At 38.8% G+C, this 19,337-nt stretch overlaps 1 protein-coding gene across 1 annotated transcript; it reads left to right on the top strand.

The window, feature by feature from the left end:
* Positions 1 to 5,018: 5,018 nt before the first annotated feature.
* Positions 5,019 to 17,870, top strand: ndnfl1.1.L (neuron-derived neurotrophic factor like 1, gene 1 L homeolog). The gene is made up of 4 exons (XM_018251997.2): positions 5,019 to 5,202; positions 10,062 to 10,278; positions 14,593 to 14,711; positions 15,636 to 17,870. The coding sequence occupies exons 2-4, from the start codon at positions 10,112 to 10,114 to the stop codon at positions 16,985 to 16,987; spliced, it is 1,638 nt and encodes a 545-aa protein (XP_018107486.1). The 5' UTR covers positions 5,019 to 5,202; positions 10,062 to 10,111; the 3' UTR covers positions 16,988 to 17,870.
* Positions 17,871 to 19,337: the final 1,467 nt, after the last annotated feature.

The following is a 19,337-nucleotide window of genomic DNA, read 5'->3' as shown; positions in this document are numbered from 1 at the left end:
CTTAAAAACATGTATACAGCATCAAGCAAGGTTTTCCGTAGAGGTCTGAGACTCATGACTGGTCTGGGTTTACAGTACAGTATTTGTACTATGTATTAGGATATTGGATATTAGTACTGCATTAGGATATTGGAGCAGCCTCCTTTATCTGTAATAAAGACTGGGTCACCTACTTGGGAGATCTAGGGGGTGATAATAGGAACATTTTAGGGCTAAGGTGCTTTTAAGGTTAAAACTCCCAATTCCTAAATTGCCCTTTTATTGCCACACTGGGATCACCTGACTATACTGTAGAAGGAAAGGGTGAGATCTACAACATAGAGCTGGTCACTGATCCTGTATAAACTATAAGAAAAAAGGGAAAATTGTATTCACTACCAAATTTTAAACATTTAGGCAGGGGTGCAATGAGGCTGTGACCAGACAGCTCCCACCTTTCCCAGCTACAGTCAGGTGATCTCAGTGGTGGCCCTTAAAAGGGTACGTACATAAGTAGTGCTAAATAAAAGTACACATACATGCAAACAAGAGTACCAGCCCTTTGTATAGCAGAAACCTCGCTCCCTCCCTGAATCAATATTGATCCGCATTGAGAACAATATTCAATGTTGCAAAACAGCTTTAAAGCCGTATTGACACTTCAACCTTAAAGTCAATTAACAAACATTGGACATCATGTCGTGTCAGGTGCTGGAGGGTCATTTATTTATTATGATTTATTAATTTGCCAATGATGTTACTTTGCAGCTGTGGTGCCTAGATTATCCAGTAACTGACACAAATACAGACACCATCTAAAGAAGAACCACAGCAAGAAAATGGCCTTCTCTCAACCTCCTCTCATGCAGATGTGAATGGCTCAGTAGGGCTCTTACAGTTCCAATTTATCTGCCCTCGGTATCATTGGTCCACAAAATGTGACCTTTACCAATTCAATTTTCTTGGTCAAAACTAGTTACATTACTTATCTACATGTATCCTACCAATTTACATCTCTTAGACATTATTGGTTTCCACTTATTCCGGACCCAGTACTACATATAGTTTCTTATGATGAATTCTGAAGTCTTTATTTTGCTTTTCATATTAACAAGGGGTACAGAAGAAGAAGGGGAGGGGTAAATTATAACATGAATCATCCGAATATTGCATACACACATATTGTCTCCAATATTAGATTACTGCCGATTGTCTTCAATTTTATTTATTATTAACCTCATATTTCTACTGAACAGTAAATAGGATTGGGGGTAGAGGGGAGGGTAAAAAGGGGGTTAGGGCATGGGTGTAAAGGGGGTATGGACTCAGGTCTAGAGTTTTGTTTTGGTTAACTTTTCCTTTACAAGTGCTCACTCTTGTACTTGTGTCCTTACATGTTTGATTGTTTATTATTTTGAGCCAATATACTGTATCCAGTCTGTCCAGACTTTTCTAAATGTTTTGGTTGTCCCATTCTTGAATGCTGTTAGTTCTTACATTACCTTAGTATTTTCTATTTCTCTTATCCATTCATTTTTATGTGGTGTTTCCTGACTTCTCCAATATTTTGGGATGACCATTCTCGCTGCTTGTAGCATATGTATAATGAGCTTATCCTTTATCACATTTTTTTTTGTTTTTGTCAAGACTAAATACAGCTGTCTCTATGCAGTTTGTGTGCATCTTAGGTCTTAAGTCTCCGATACTTCTTTCCAGTGCTCTCTTATTTTTTCACATAAGAACCAGATGTGACTGAATGATCCTTCTAACTTGTTGCATCACCAGCACTTCTCTGATACGTTTTCGTATATATTGTTTAGATTTGAGGAGTTCGTAGACTTTATATAGTTGGTTATCTGTATATAGTTCCACTGGTTCCTGGGATGATGTCCCCACTGTTCGTTTATATTGTGTAGAGGTATTATTTCCCCGTTATTTATGAATTGTTTAACAGCTCTAATTCTGGTGACGGAAATGGTGATACCTCTTTTTCTTCTTGCAGCTGGTTCAATATCTCCAGTGTGGCTAATATTGTAGGATGCTTTTTGATCTGTTCAGGTAAGTCTGGAAAGTTTACATGCATAATGTTTCTCAAACTACCTTGTATCTCATATTGTTCTTTCCACAGTTTGAGGATTGAATCTCTCTTCCAAAGCCAAATCCTGTGCAGGTGAGTAGCGTTATATTGTTCTGGGCATGGGAGAGCTAGACCACCATCTATTTTCTGCTTTGTTAATTGTCTGTAGTTTATTCTTGGATGCTTTTTTGCCCAGAGAAAACATGGGAATTCCTTTTTTATTTATTTTTTTTAAAAAAAAAATAGTTTTGGTAGTTTGGAGTCATTTGGAATAAATAGAGTAGCTTTGGCATTATCATCATCTTTAGTACATTCACTCTTCCGAACTATGAAATGGATTTGGATTGCCATTGGTTTAATGTGGTGCTAATTTCCTTCAGTAGTGGAATGTGATTTAGTTTGTATATTTTTACCAACTGAGATGGTAGGTTGATTCCTAGATATTTTATGGCTTGGGATGCCCATTTTAATGGAAAGGATGCTTGTAAATGTCTTCTTATGATGAATTCTTATTGGAGCATATTCTTGAATGTATAATTAGTATTTTGGGGTAGGTGAATGTCCACTTTAAATGTGCTGATGGCCCATGGGGCATGTTCTTTGACTGAATATTTCAGTCAGCTCAGAAGCACCTGGATCAGCTGACAAAACACACTAGTTTGAGGAGAAAAGCCCTTATGCCACTTCCCATCTCTCTAAAATAGGCAGGATCTTATTGTAATGTAAACTAAAATACGTGTCTAGAAATGCTGTAATTTACAGTATACACTGCAGATTCTGTATTAGGTTTGTTAAGACTCATTCCTTGGTTTGGTTAAGCAGTCTTTTCAGTGCCAGTGACACTGTACATGATATATATATATATATATATATATATATATATATATATATATATATATATATATATATATATATATATATATATATATATATATATATATATATATATATATATATATATTGTACATTGTGAGGTGGTCCCTAAGTTCAGGCAACCACAAGCAGTTCATGGTAATCAGCAGAAAAAAAATGGGGAGATAATATTCAGATCAGGACAAGAAATATGGGTAGCAGAAGGGAATGTGCCTAGGACACAACTGTGAGGGGGTCTGCAGCTTAGATACATGACTACAGATACAGGGCTGTGATCCCCTGGGCTAGTATAGAACCCCAACACAAAGGGGCCGATTCATCAATAGTCGAATATCGAGGGTTAATTAACCCTCGATATTCGACTGGGAACTAAAATCGTTCGACTTCGAATATCGAAGTCGAACGATTTTGCGCAAATCCTGCGATCGAATCCAACGATTCGAAGGATTTGAATCCAACGATCGAAGGAAAATCCTTCGATCAAAAAATCACAGGCAAGCCTATGGGGACCTTCCCCATAGGCTAACATTGACTTCGGTAGGTTTTATCTACCGAAGTAGGTGGTCGAAGTATTTTTTAAAGAGACAGTACTTCGATTATCGAATGGTCGAATAGTCAAACGATTTTTACTTCGAATCGTTCGAATAGTTCGAATTCGAACGAATTTAACCAATTCGATGGTCGAAGTACCCAAAAAATACTTCGAAATTCGAAGTTTTTTACATTCGAATTCTTCACTCGAATTTTGTAAATCTGCCCCAAAGTGTGCAGTATTTATAGTGTAATTCTTTGTTAAGCTTTAGGTCTTCTTCTCCAATGAAAATTCTGCCTGCAATCACTGTCCGCCATCGTGAGACAACATACAGGTATGTGACCAGGTATCCAGAATGCTTGTGACCTGGGGATTTCCAGATAAGAGATGTTTTTGTAATTTGGATTTCCACAGTTTAAGTCTAATAAGGAATCACCTAAACATTAATGAAACCCAACATTACTGTTTTGCTTCGGGTTGATTATATTGCAGTTAGGATAAAGTACAAGGTACTGTTTTATTATTACGGAGAAAAAGGAAATAATTTTTTCAAATCGGAATAATTTGATTCAAATAGAGACTGCCTTCCTGCAATTTGGAGCTTTCTGGATAATGGGTTTCCGGTAGGGATGCACCAAATCCTGGATTCGGTTCGGGATTCGGCCTTTTTCAGCAGGATTCGGCAGAATCCTTCTTCCCGGCCGAACCGAATCCTAATTTGCATATGCAAATTAGGGGTGGGGAGGGAAATCACATGAAATTTTGTCACAAAACAAGGAAGTAAAACATGTTTTCCCCTTCCCAGGGATTTGGTTCGGTATTTGGCCGAATCTTTCGAGAAGGATTCGGGGGTTCGGCCGAATCCAAAATAGTGGATTCACTGCATCCCTAGTTTCCGGGCAATGGATCCCATACCTGTAGTGAGATTATTGTGTGGTGTCAGCTTAATATTTTACTACAATCAAACATCCAAAGGGCAAACATAGTGCTGAGCTTCAGTTCAGTTGGCAAGAAAAGCAGTGAAAAACAGCTACTACTTTTACAAAGTCCTAATTTGTCAGTATAATGCCTCTTTAAGTATTAAAGTCTAACTGAAAGGTTTATATGCTATTGCGTCATTGGCCAAGGATTGACACAATCTTTGTGAATGTCACACTTGCCCTGGAGCAGTCAGTGAAACCCTTCTTTAGAAGCAGTCACTGCGGTGCTGCATTAGGCCGCAACCTGTTTTTGCACATCAAACACATACTTTACCCCAGCCCTGCTCAGCAGCTCCCCATAATATTACTCACTACATAATTAAATCCAGTTCTACCGCAGCCCTTGACCTGTACAGAATTTAGGAAATCCTCTTACTGTCTGAGAAAATTGTCTCCAAGCAGGTGTGAGGGGGGACAGCCCAGAAGTGCTAGATCTGAGTTACATTTCTCAGACGCCGCAATATAATATTATTATAGAGCATTCCTGTTTTTATCATATGTAGATTTTACTGATTGCATGCAAAGCTGCAGGTGTGTCTGCACAGGGTGCGGCCGCGTCGGGGAAATAGATTTCTGCTAGAAAAGACTGTGTAGCATTTGCCTTTCTTTCTGCCAGATGTAAGAAGTAAATAGCACAGGCATAAACATCACCTGGGATCGTGCTGCTATACAAAGCTACAGGCTAAGCCAACGGAATAAAAGAAAAGGGCAAGCAAAGAAAGGCTACTTCCCTTTGGACTCACTGCCTCTATTCAGAACAGGTAATGATTGAGAATATATATTTTTTTATTCTTCAGTTCTTTACAGAGATTACTCTGTACATCATTGATCCCCAACCAATGGCTTGTGAACAAAATGTTGCTCATCAACCCTTGGATGTTGCTCCCAGTGGCCTCAAAGCAGGTGCTTCTTCTTGAATTTCTGGCTTGGAGGCAAGTTTTAGTTGCATGAAAACCCTGTGTACTGCCAAATAAAACCTCCTGTAGGCTGGCAGTCCATATGGGGGCAACCAAATAGCCAATCACAGCCCTTATTTTGCACCCCCAGGAACTGTTTTCATTTTTTTGTTGCTCTCCAACTTTTTACATTTGAATGTGGCGTATGGGTAACAAAGGTTGGGGACCCCTGCTATACATCATTCACTGCTCCAGTACTGCTTACAATCTAAGGTTCACATACATTAGGAACTATTTTATGAGGAATCAGTTTAAAATCTGCATGTATATTTGTGCAGTGTGTGAGAAAAGCAGAGTACCCAGAGGAAACTCATGCATTAAGGGGGAGAACTTTCAAACTCCTTGCAGGTAGTGCCCTGGCTGGAATTGAACATGTGACCCAGGGCTGCATGGCAGCAATCAGGGTCCAACTGGGCTGACGGGACACCGGGAAAAAACCCGGTGGGCACCAGTCCTTGTGGGCCCCACAGGCCCAGACCCGATCCCCGCGGCCAGCAGCTCCTGCGCTTCTTGACCTCCCTATCTGGTGATCACAAGAAGAAATACGTAAGTTCACGTTGGTGTGGGAGGGAAGGGGAGCGAGGAAGATAACGTCTGAGGCAGGTGGATTTGCCGCAGTGGCGGGCCCCAAGGTGATTTTTGGCTGGGGCTCACTGGTATTATTGACTGGGCTGGAGCCCATGGGGGCAGGGGGCCCCAAAGTTTTAGCCCTGGTGGGCCAAGACCCCCCAGTCCTATGCTGCCTACCAGCCCAAGCACACCAGCCAGGCTGTGTCATGCAATAGCAAAGAGCATCTAGGAAAAAAAGACTAAAGGGTTTATGCTTTCAAATTCTGTGTACAGTGATATTTGTCTTTCAAGCAATTTAACGCAAAGTCCTGCCTTGCTTTGCATCCAAGAATGTGATAGTATTTTCAGAAAATTAGATTACAGAGTAATAGTCTTTTAGGCTGATAAATGTTCTAGCTACTCTCGGATAATTCCATCCTAGACGTTAGGTGATCCAAAGCAAGAAAAAAAGAAAGTAAAAAAAAAGGGGGAGACACTGAAGAATTCTGGATTTCTGCCAAACTATCTGCCAAAAAATTCTCTGTACATTTTCAATGCACATTTAAATTATTATAAGCCAGCAAATTAACCCTTTAGAAAATGGTAGTGATTGGGGAGGTTTTGGGTTAAATTCTGTACCCTTATGCACCGAATAGGACATTACGCATTTAAAGGGGGTTGTTGACTTTTAAATTTAACTGCTAGTATGATGTAGAGAGTGATATTCTGAGACAATTTGTGTTTCTTATTTTTGGCTTTTGAGTTACTTTTGCTTTTTATTCAGCAGCTCTCCAGTTTGTAATTTCAGCAATCTGGTTGCTAGGGTCCATGTTACTTTAGTAACCAAGCATTGATTTGAATAAGAGAGTGGAATATGAATAGGAGAGGGCCTGAATAGAAAGGTAATAAAATAGTAGAAATTACAATACACTTGTAGACTTACAGAGCATGGGGTCAGTGACCCCGATTCGAAAGCTGGAAAGAAGGTCAGAAGAAGAAGCCAAATAATTCAAAAACTATAAAAAAAGAAAAAATGAAGACCAATTAAAATTAGAATTGGCCATTCTATAACATGCTAAAAGTTAACTTGAAGGTGAACCACTCGTTAATTACGTGCTCCATCGGAGCTCATATTGCTTAGGCTCGCTATTTATCACACTTGGGGTGAGGTTGTTACTCTACAGCAGAAACTACATTGGAATATGTGTACTTATTAATGTCAGTGTAAGCAGCCACGTGTAGAAAGGGCGAATCTGACCCTTTTCGCTTTGCAGAAATGTAGTCTATGAGTGACAATTATTTTGACGCGTGACAATTTTTTCACCCATTGGAGTCTATGGGCATCACTTTCGTGACAAAACTTGCCGACAAACTTTGCTCATCTCTAGTCCTGTTGCAAGCAGCAGTGATCAAAATGTTGTGTGTTGTGCCTTGTGACCTTGGAATGCCATTGTTGACTCAGAAAGAAAGGTAAAAGTTTTCTATAGCCCTAAATGATCAGTCTATTGTCCCTTTAGAGCTAAAGCACACGGATAGTTTTGACAGCCATAATGCACTTGGGGACAAAAGAGGCTAAATCATTTTTACCAGTTGTTACCATTTCCCATAGCAAATCCTGGGAAATCACAGCTGTATGATCCATGATGCAAGTTTTAATTATACAAGCCTATTTCATTTGAACACAAAATGGGTGTTGAGTAGAGATTTTGCAGGTTAATTCATTTTAATTGTTTTCTGAATCCATTGTACAAGTGATGTTCCCATTCTCACAGACCAAACCTGTTACTCTTCCTTCCACTGGTTCCCATTAATGCCAGGCCTTATATACATCACTTTTCGGCACGCTATGACAGGACAGGTGAGGGTGTAATGGCTTTTAGGTGGGGCTGGGAACTGGCAGGTTGTCTCTTGTTACTTCTAAGATTTAGAACAAACCTATCACCAAGGCTGGGTAGCACACGCATCTAAGATTCCTTTTTGCTATCAACAGACTTTTTGGGTCACATTAATGGGAAAAGATAGGAGCCTCTGCTTATCACATGGTTGCTATTGAGAAATAACAGAAAGATTCATTACTATGCAAAACTAAGGAAAATTATACAGTCTACATCTGGGGGTCTCTGGGCTAGTCATCTGGCAGGCAGGTAGGTACATTCTTTTAAGCACAGGTATTAATGGAGATCCAAGGTGAGCCAACTGCTTATCCACAAATGGGATCAAATAAACTGGAAATGTAGAATCTACGGAATTTGTAGTGTTTCAAGTTACTTCTGGTGAAAAGGAACTTCAGATGTAGTGCCGATTTACCGTGGGCGACAAATTATCCTATTTGCCTTTGCCCTAAGAGTGGTTGGCAGCTATCCTCAGTAATCATTATGCTATAAATGTTCTAATAATTTGATTGGCATCCAGTTGGCCATGCGGATGATCTAAGGCTTTAGCTGGCACTTTAAAACGGTGGTTCACCTTTAAATTAATTTTTAGTATGTTCTAGAAAAGTCAATTCTAAGCAACTTTTAATTTTGTCTTCATTATTTCTTTTTTATAGTTTTTGAATTATTTGCCACCTTTCTTCTGACTCTTTTCAGTGTTCAAATAGGGGTCACTGAACCCATCTAAAAAACTGTAATGTACTAAAAATGTATTATTATTGCTAATTTTTATTCATCTTCCTATTCAGACCCTCTCCTATTCATATTCCAGTCTCTTGTTCAAATCAGTGCATGATTACTAAAGTAATGCTGACCCTAGCAACCAGATTGCTGAAATTGCAAACTGGAGAGCTGCTGAATAAAGAGCTAAATCACTCAAAAGCCACAAATGAAAAAAAAAATGAAAACCAATTGCAACTTGACTCAGAATATAACTCTCTACGTCATACTAAAATGTAACTCTAAGGCCAACAACCCCTTTAAATTGCACACAGATAAAAAGCATAAATATATCAAAACAGACACTCCCACCTACTCTTTTAATTTTGCATGTAAAAGTACAGGAAACAGGTTGCAAAATAAAACAAGTACTTATTCCTTTCCACCCAACACACTCCTTTTTAACAGATACGGCACATTCTTCAAGCAGTATATTCACTTTTCCATAGGGTTGTTATTTCCCAAGTTTGGGTATTTATAACACAACAAATAGCCTAGAGCTAAATGTAAAATTTCTTTTATTCTAAGCTTCCCTTGTAACTTGTTTGACTGGAATGCAGAGAATAGATAGAACTGCTCCATTTGTTCTCTTTGATGTATATTTAAAGGCACTATTTGCCTTTAAATTCATGCATTTCACCACATTTTGTGCTATTTCATGGGCAATATCCCTTGTAAGATTCTGCTGCCGCTCCTTCATTCATTATCCTCTTTTTATATATGTAGTTCTAACATACTATATTTTATTCAGCCCTTTATAGCAATCATATATCATCCCTGTTGTCATCATCATAATCATTTATTTATAAAGCGCTGTCAAGATACTGTCCCAGTGTGTAGCTTGACTTCCAGCTATCTGTGCCTATACCTGGCATTCTTAGTAGGAAAAAAGGGAAACCTTCTCAAGCATATAATGAAAACATCAGTGTAATAAAATTAGTATAGAATATTATTATTGCATTGCATGACATGGGAACCCAATTGTATATATGTTTTTTACTTTTATATGTTAGTACAGGTTTTGGATCTGTTATTTGGAAATTACAGGATGTCTCCCATAGACTTGATTTTATCCAAATAATAAAACATTTGAAAAATGATTTCCCTTTTCTCTGTAATAATAAAACAGTACATTGTACTTGATCCTAACATTCTGGATAACAGGTCCCATACCTGTTACAGTATATTAATAGTATGGCCATAGAAACACAAACAATAGCTAAAAAAAGGAACAAGATATATTCAGTTACAAAGAATAAGGGCCCTATTTTAGGAAACAGAAATATCTGTCTCATTGTAGAACAGGCCTCGTCACAATGGCATTGTTTTTCCTGCACAAAACACTTGATTTTATTTTGTAGCAGACATTCTAGTGAATCCAGCTCCACAGAGCATTGTACTGTTCCAGAATACACTACAAACAAACAGCTCTGCATTATAAGCTTTCCTGTGTTCTCATTATAGGGCAGCTTTGGAGCACATTGTCCTCTCTGCTGGAGGAACAACAGAGCAACATGGAAAAGCTGCTTCTCATTCTAGTGCTTTCCATTCAGTCCTCATCCTATAGTCTTGGGGGTGATGTCTTGTCTCAGTTACATGCAAATCACAAGATTCATGCCAGGAACCTTCTTCCCATTGGACAAAGAGTGGATGGCTTTCTACGTATGGACAAACCTTCTAGGTAAGTCAACAATTGGACAATAAATACTGTTGGGCGATGCTTTTGCCTCTTTTGTTTTCGATGCTTTATGTGTGCTACAAAATATTGGTCTGTAATTATAAAAAGGAAAAAAAAAAGTTTGCTTTAAAAGGAAGCTAAAATGGTTTGTTGGTCAAATGGGGACAGTTGTAAGAAGCTTTACCTCCTTCCTGTCCTTATATCACCTTACTCTGGGAAGGGCCGATGCAGTGACTAATATTCACTTATCTGTATCTCTTCACTGGTCTACAGACATGGAGAGTCTATCCAACACATGGCACAGCAGAAATTCAGAAGGGGAATGCCAAGAAAATCTTAGACTACTCCGCTTCAATGTTAAAAAAAAAAAGTAAATTTTTTTAATGGTACTTAACCATCAGGCTTGTTTGGGTGTAAAGCAGTACAGGAGTAACATAAACGTTATCTGGTTAGACACAAACCCAGGGAGCTAGCATTGCTGCTTTGCAGTGATATCAACCCATAAATGGTCTCAATTTCTCTATAACCAAATCACCCCAACTGTGTCCCTAAAGTGGGCAACTGATTTACTTTACCACATCCTCAGGGACTTAAGTATAATAAAAATTATGATTTCATGCTAAGGAATATACAGTATGGAACTCTTGGGCAGTCCAGAGCCATAAACAGCTCTTAAAGGTCCATATCTGGCGAGTGTATTTGTGCCGGAGCCGACAGAGTGATTCTGGATGTGAAAGAAACTACTGCCTGTGGTAGGAGCTGAAATTAGCCTGTATCCCCACACCTTTCGGCCCTGGCCATAGCCTTATAGGAGATATATGAACATTTGAATAGATTTTGCATTTACTGTTACTAACTTTTCATTACTTTTTGGGGAGTCGTATTTAATTCTAGCAATCTGGCTCATTTATCAAAGCACTTCCATGTTTCACCCACTGTTACTTTTTTACGCAAAACAGTTTTGACAGCTTTAAACTTCTATCCTATTGACCAAAGACATGCAAGTTTGTTTAAGTTCTGTCAGTCATAGCTTTAATATAATTCACTCACATAAAAACGCTTAAAGAGATAATAAATGTGGAAAGATGGTGATAAAACTTGAAAAAAAAGGAATTTTAGATGTAATTTTAATGTAAGCTTAACTGCCAGAATTGGCATGGGACCTCTAAAAAAAAACCTGAAAATAGTCCCTCAGTTGAACAAAATAGGCTGGTCAGTCTTTGTTTTTTACTGTTACGTGCTAGACTTATATGTGACACATTCTATAGGCTACATTTGGGTTGACTGTTTCACATCAAACTACTGTGTCCATGTATGCCCAACAACACCCAAATATTTCCCGAGCAGCTCTGGAAAAATATGTTTTAAATTCAATATTTTACTTTTAATGTAAAAGTATTATATTTTAGGTTTGGGTCAGTGACTATCCTGAAAACGCACCCCTCCCAACACCCATGGTTGTGTTTCCTGTGGAACATTATATGATCGTATAATGATAAGAGTTAATTGATAAGTTTTAGGGCAAAGTTTACTTGGCTTTTCCAGGAAGCCAAATGCAAACAAATAAAAAGAGAAAGTCTTTCTGTTTACCCATTCCCCAAAATGGACCTCTGCCCTGCCATTCAGCCTTTGCATAAGGAGGAACAAGGCCAGTTGTTATAGTTTAACATTTCTGTTACATAATTTTACTAGATCAAACTAAATGCTGACCTTTCTTTCTGTTATTTTCTATATACTTATACAGAAAGAGCAAATGTACTTATATTCTAGTAAGAGTTTTTTGACTGGTAGCAAAACACTATAGGGCTCATACTCATTTGCTATACCCTGGGGCACAAGTGCTAGAGTTCTAAGGGTCACCAATACAGCCCTATGTGCCCCCCTGCCCACTGCTCTTGGATAATTGGATACTTGAGGCATGCGGCACTACGCAGTGTGCAAAAATATGGCCTATTGGGTTTTTTTTGCACCTTGAACACTGCTGTGGTGTTGTAAATGATCCCTTACTATAATATATATGATAAGGGTGCCACTTGTCCACTTTATATCTAGATTAATAGAAACCTCTTTCTGTAGAGGTGGGCATAGAGAAGGAAATGCCCTGCAATGGAGTCCCATAGCCTAGTAGTCAATGGAAGGAGGAATGGGAACACAACAGGTACAGCACAGCAAGATGACACTTTATATCAGTGTTTGCTAAACTGCGGCCCTTCAGTTGCTGTTGCATTACAGCACATTACACACCCAATGGCAACCAAAGGCTGACTCAGGTCAGTATCTTTTTTAGATACTTTTAGAATTCCTGCCTAATAAAGTATTAATGAAATGGCCAGTTATTTATCTTCATGCTTCGGCGTTATGTTATGGCTTAAACAGAAAGATTAGGTTCCTTGCAAAAAGTCTTTCGTTTATTAGTTTGGCAAAAAAAAAATAATAATAAAAGAAATATGTATTATCTTAACATAGCAAGTGAGGTTACAGGCCGGTGATTAAATCTTCACTTCCACAACAAATCTCCCGAAATAGACATTCTATTGAATAACATTACAATGGGCGCAAGTACAGCTTATTACTCACAGCGATCTGATGTAACCACGAGAAATTACCTCCCTTCACATTTTCCCATGATTAATCCAGATCACAGAGGGCACTATGTTTTATTTGCAGTGATCATTATATTATTCAATGGAAAATCCTCTTTGGAAGATTTATCGTCTGTTCTACTGAGTATTTTGCCGCCAGAGACAGTTCTCCGGTGTGCCATGTCCTAATGTCACACAGGGCTGGGAATTGACATTTTGTCTCTGTGTTTTGTACACAGGCAGAGAAAAGCAGATCCACACTCATCAGTTCCTATTTATATCTGTACTGAAAGGCACTGCATCTGTCTGAGCGGATTTCAGTGTGAGAATGGTGTATGGATTTTTGTGTATTCTCACTGCCTTTTAGTACAAATATACACCAATGAGAGCAGATCTGTAAGTGGAGAAAAGAGGATCCCCAGCCCAGTGTGACAGCCTACAGGTTATCAAAACACAGGCTTTACATTTACATACCTCTGTAGCACTTTCACCTTTAGTCCCTGTTACTATTGACTTCCTTTTTCTGCTTGCCAAATGTATGTGTGGGTGCAGTGTAAGTCACTGAACAAGGTTCCAATAACATTAGGGATGGATATTGTATCAGTGGTTGTGCATGTGTATGTACAATTTCCATTCTTCCATTCTTCCAGGTAGGCTATCTACAGATAGCCTACCTGATGTTATAAAATGGAATGCACCCTGGCTGATGCACAAGATGCATTCCAATTCTGGGTAATAGGCCATTTATTTGTCTTTGAGCAGGTTGGGGGGCAAATACATCAGAGGTCTGTATTTGTCTTCTAGTCCTCCAAAGGGATTGTTATGCTGTAAGCTGATATCATTATATAATCAATATTAGACCACAGTGAGACATGCATAGAAAGAAACTATACTAATACAATTTTGTGTCTAGAAGAGTAAAGGTGGCCATACTTTCAAAGATATCATCGTACAAAACATAGCTAGGTACTATATTCGGTACGCCTTTGAAGGCACCCAAACATCAATAAAGGGACACAGCTGAATTGTCAGCTAGAGGTAGAATTCTATTGTTCTACCAGCATAGCTGACAATTCAGTGGTCGCAGGAAAGATTGTAATTGTAGCATGTATGACCACCTTAACAGTTAATGCATTAACTAAGTGTATTTGGTTTATTCAGTATGACCATCTGTTCTGGTGGAGATATTTGATCGCTTGCACCCGAGTTCAGTTGTTCAGGGAGGAATACAGGGTTGGAAAACAATAGGGCCTCACTTCTTCAGTTATCAGTCATGTCAATAATCACAAATAAGTTCATACTGCACACGTGGTCCCATTAGTTGTATAGCATGATAAAATCAGTCCTTGTTAAATGAAAGCTAATTGAGTATGACATTTGCATGTAGCAACTATGCTAGCTGACAGTTCTAATTAAGTGCAAGCTGTGGGGTTTGAACCCCATGCGAGTAGGTGAATAAGCCCTAGGATATATCTGTTGAAATCCCAGTCCCAATCAAGCACAAGGTTGAGGTAGCTGGGTCATAAACTCTGAGACAGAATGAGTGCCTAGAAACTTACTGACAACAGTCTAGTAGTACTATAAGAAGCAAATAAGTGGTTGAATACCAAATGATTGCCTCAGCTTTACCCAGCTTGTGTTTCTGGTTCCGTTGGGGGACTGCCAATGTACTGCAAGAAGTTCTAAATCATATCTCTTGTGTTTTTGCTCACTGCAATCCGTCTTCTTTCCACAGATTTTACTTCTTTGCAAATGGAAGTCATGACATACTAACACTCCGAGTAACCCCCTGTGAATCACCACTCTTCTGGACCCTATCCAGTGTACATGACAAGAAGGCTCATGGGGCAGGAGGTAATGATGGTTATAACACAACTCCTACTAAGCACGTTCAGCTCCACCTGTGACTCATGGTTAAAAATACCCCTGCTGAGACAGTATTTTAGCTTTTATTATACTTATAACACATGAAAAGGCATTTAAAAGGTAAAATAATGTACAGCTAGGGTGTAGCTATAATGGAAATAGACCCTACCACTGGTGTCAGGACTAGGAAGTACATAGGGCCCAGTGGGGTACTAACTGAAAAGTGAAATCAATATTTTATTCCCAAGTTTAGTGAGTTAATTCCTGTAGTGCCCAGTAACCTATAGATAGAACACTGGAGCAGCCTACAACATTGGATGTAGAGGTTACTGGGTACCATGACTGTGTTCAGTAACTGTCAAGTTTTCCAGGACACAGGTCAAAAGGGATGGTGACAGGACAATGAACAAGGAGCACAGGGCAGTAAGTTGTCCCTGAGAAGGACAAAGGTCTAAACACCCTCACTTGCCTGATGTTGCTTTCTGTTCATATACATTTAAAACTCCCTGCCCATGGCAGACCCTGGTGATATAAGGCAAGGGGTTGCTTGGAAAGTCAACCTTGGCTTTCTCAAGCTATTTTCAGCTGGCAGTGCTAGCATCCCCCCCAAGCTTAGATGAGACTGAACAAGGCTCACATTATTTGGAGAGGCCCATGTGTAACAAGAAAGGGCTATACATTTTTAGTTATAGAAGTGAATTAAAAGACAACATAAAAAATGATGGACGGTGTGGGGAACATCGGCAAATGTTTTACTATAGGCTGGTGTGTGTGTATGTGCGTCACCAGAAAGAATTATAGTGGTTTTATATCTGTTTTTGCACATATAATGCCTTGTCAGTCAAATGAAAAAGGTATAATGCTGAATTTTAAGATGTCATTTTCTGAATTCTCTTTTTAATTCTTCCCTAGAAGTTAATATGGAACACCTCAAGCCTTATGACCAACGTATGCACACCAGAACACTGTTTTCCTTTCAGGGTAATGGAGAAGAGACCTTCAGTACAGGTGTGACATCAGATAGTTTGTATCTTCTTGACATTGCATCTTTGGAGTCAGATACCAACTTCCAAGTTTTTGTCTGGGACCACAAAAATCAAGGTAACCTATGGCCTCAACTTCCAAATGATTCTCAGTTGGAGATTATTTCTGTGGAAGAAGATAGAATAAAGCTGTCATGGAAACCCAGTCTGGGAGATGACGAGAAGGTCAATTATTGTGTATTTGTAAATAAGCAACACAATGTCAAAACCTTATGTGCTACAATGTCCAACACAAATAAAAGGTTCAGTAATCGATTGAATGAAAATGAAGACAAATCAAGTAAGTCTTTAGAGACAGCTATGAAGACATCTAAAACATATTCTAACAAACTTAAAGAAAATGTTAAGGAGCACAACGTCAACAATGACCTTTTTTTTAGCAAGAATTTTGTGGGAGCTCAAAAGGTATGTGTTGGACAGTGGACAAATGCCACCATTTCTAGGCTGAAACCTAAAACCCTTTATTACTTTGATGTTTTTGCTGTAAACTCTCAAACAGGCACAAGTTTAGCATATACAGGGACTTTTGCGGAAACCAAAAACAAGCACAGGTCACAAGCAACTCTTCCTAATGATGAGATGGTGAACATCTTCCTCAAAAGCAAAGTTCTAAGAATGATGACCGTTGACCTTCCATCTCATGGCTCCAAATGGCTCTTCATTCATTCATGTCTCCATAAGGTTCATCTTCAGATCACGGTAAATGGAAAGGTGATTGTATCCCAAAACATAAACAGAGCTCATAACTTCAAGCTTTCTGGCAGGCCAAAAGCCAGCTGCATCATTACATTAAAATCTAGTAAGGGTGGCCCTGGTCTGGTAAAGATCTTTTCAACTACTGCCCATCATGACTTACCCTTCCCGAACCTTTTCTCGGACATGAGTTTTTCTATTTCTAACTCAACCTGCTCATCAGCTACTGTGACATGGACTGGAAGTGGACATGGGACCAAATACTGCATTTATGCCAGGCACCTAGAGCAGAGCTTGGATCTAAAGTTGATTCACATGCATCAAAACAGTTGCCTCAGCACAAACACCCGCTCCAAAGCTGAAAAAGTGTTTTGCAAGAATGCAGGGCCCGATGCCCCAAGGGAGGATGAAATCACAGACCTGAAGCCTGGGAAAACATATCTCTTGGATCTGTACTTCATAGGTCTGTACAACAGTACCATCAAGTTCCCAAGCCGTGTTGTAAGAACTCAGGGTTGGTGCACCTGAGCACACCACATAATAAAGCTTGAGATTTCTCTGCGTGACACCAACAAGTTTTCTGCATGTAAAATGCTTATTTCTTTCTAAAGATGAGAAGGCAAATACACATATAAATATACAGATATATATGTGTGCTGAAATATTATACATTTATATACAACTAGAAACACCAAGAACATGTCCAGCAACAAATAAACTGAAGTTAAATACATCATAAAGGGGACCTCTGACATATTAGGGTCTGAGTCTGAGGCAAATACTCAACTGGAATGTCCTTAATGTAACAGAACAAATAATCTGCCTTCATACCACTACAGAGTTTGAGTTTCACCAAATGGAAGTGGATTGAGATGTCAGTGTGACTTGATGTGAGAAATGACCCCAGCTAATTATATCCTTCCAAGGCTCATAAATGCATCATGCTTAATTCTGTTAGCAACCAAGTTTGGTGTGTGCAATTTGGTTTGTAAGCACACAAGTATGTACTATTAAGTGTATCGCCTTGCACACCAGATCTGGAACACTAGACTATATTTACCAGATATAATGGTGCTATCTGCTTCCTGGATGCTTGCACAGTGACTCTATTCACAAAAACAAAACACAAGTACGCATAAAACTGTATAGGCCTATGTGTAGCTGCAGTTGTGTTACTACAGTGCCTTACTACAAAGCTGCTAGTTACAACACTTACACTGCACTCCACAGACACATTTTAGAACATAAATAGCACTCTTGCATCTGTGATCCTGATAAATGTACTAACATCCAAAATGTAATGGCTTTTGAATTAAACTTCTCTAAACCTTAAAACTAAGGGGGTTATTTATCAAAGTCCAAATTTATCTCAATATTTTCTGCCACAAACCCCGATCAAATCCACTTGGGTTTTGTAACGCTTATTTATTATTACATTTTCCTGAAAAATTTGGTTTGCAGGAAAAAATTTGATTTTCGTGATTTTTTTTGGAATTTTCACCCGTAAACTCTGAAAACTTCAGGGCAGGCCTGGACTGGCAATCTGTGGGTTCTAGCAAATGCCAGAGGGGCTGCTATAAGGTCCCATAGAGAGTCATTATTTAGAGGGCTGGTGGGGGCTGTTTGGGCCTCTATGTGGGCTGATTGGGCCTCTGTATACCTGAAATGCCAGGGCCTATTTTAATTCTCAGTCCGTACCTGCTTCAGGGTATTGCACGAAACCCAGTGCACATCAAAAAATCATTGGGACTGCTCCCATTGACGTGTATGCAACCTCGACAGGTCTGAGATTTTCAGATTCAGACTTTTCCATCCTCAGAGTTTAATAAATTATGAAAAATTCGTGATTTTTTAAATGTCCAAATTTTGTAAAAAAAAAAATCACGAATTTTTGCATTCAGAGTTTAGTAAATAACCCCCTAACAGTACAGAATGGTGAAACCACTTTGCCTGCTGATGCCCTAGGGCTGATGGAAACTAGGTACATTCTTTAATAGAAAAGTTACCTCCCTTGCTGCCTGTCATTGGCTAGAATTAAAGCAGTACCAGGTGATTTCCAGCTTAAATATGCACAAATATACACTTTCAGGCCTTAAAATGCTTTTACCAACATCAATAACTGACGACATGTCGACATGTAGCAGTTCTCTTCAGCTTAAAGAAGCCAATAAATAATATACCCAATGTGCCATAGCTCTAGGGCTGATGGCACAATGCTAGTTTTGATCTTCTTTGACCCTTCTCTGAGGTGGCACTGGCAGATACATTGTAACTAGATTGTTTGACCAAATATAATAGGTCCATGAAAATATAATGTCTATCACAAAAAATAGTTTCTACAGAAATGCTAAAGGTATATATACTAATGCTCATATGTTTGTAGACTATGCTGGGGACCATGAAAATTCTGTGAAGGGCCACATCCTTCCCCATGGTCTCTCACCCCGATGTAAGTTAGGTAATTAATCATTGTACTTGACTTATAGGTTTGTCCATTAAAAGGAATTATATAAAAGGTATTAAATGTTCTGTACACTTGTAAATACAAATTAATTCTGCCCATATATATTATAATAAAAATGCTATGTTATATTTTTGCCTTAATATCTGTAAATAAAATTTGTTTATATTGTATTAAAAAAGAATTGTTTTGAATTTTGTTAAATTTAAACCATTTTAAAAGATTTCCTGGAAATAGTATGCATTTAAGGAGAACTTAAACAAAGATCTAGACTTGTAACTATTACAACTGCAGGGTTGGACTGGGTTCGTTGGACCCCAGGAAAATATGCTATGGGCTCCGTTGACCTAGGCCTGCTTCCCTACTCTGGCCACACTATCAATGTAAAGGAGGCAAAATGTACGCACACATGGGGTT

Source organism: Xenopus laevis, chromosome 3L (genome assembly GCF_017654675.1).
Source record: "Xenopus laevis strain J_2021 chromosome 3L, Xenopus_laevis_v10.1, whole genome shotgun sequence".
Classification (NCBI taxonomy): Eukaryota; Metazoa; Chordata; class Amphibia; order Anura; family Pipidae; genus Xenopus; species Xenopus laevis.
Note: the sequence above shows the minus strand (reverse complement) of the source record. Positions and strands in the feature narration are given on the sequence as shown.

Coding starts and splice junctions, on each gene's coding strand:
- ndnfl1.1.L (XM_018251997.2), top strand. CDS start 10,112: ATGGAAAAGCTGCTTCTCATTCTAGTGCTTTCCATTCAGTCCTCATCC. Junction 10,279..14,592: donor CGTATGGACAAACCTTCTAG/GTAAGTCAACAA, acceptor TTCTTTCCACAG/ATTTTACTTCTTTGCAAATG. Junction 14,712..15,635: donor GAAGGCTCATGGGGCAGGAG/GTAATGATGGTT, acceptor ATTCTTCCCTAG/AAGTTAATATGGAACACCTC.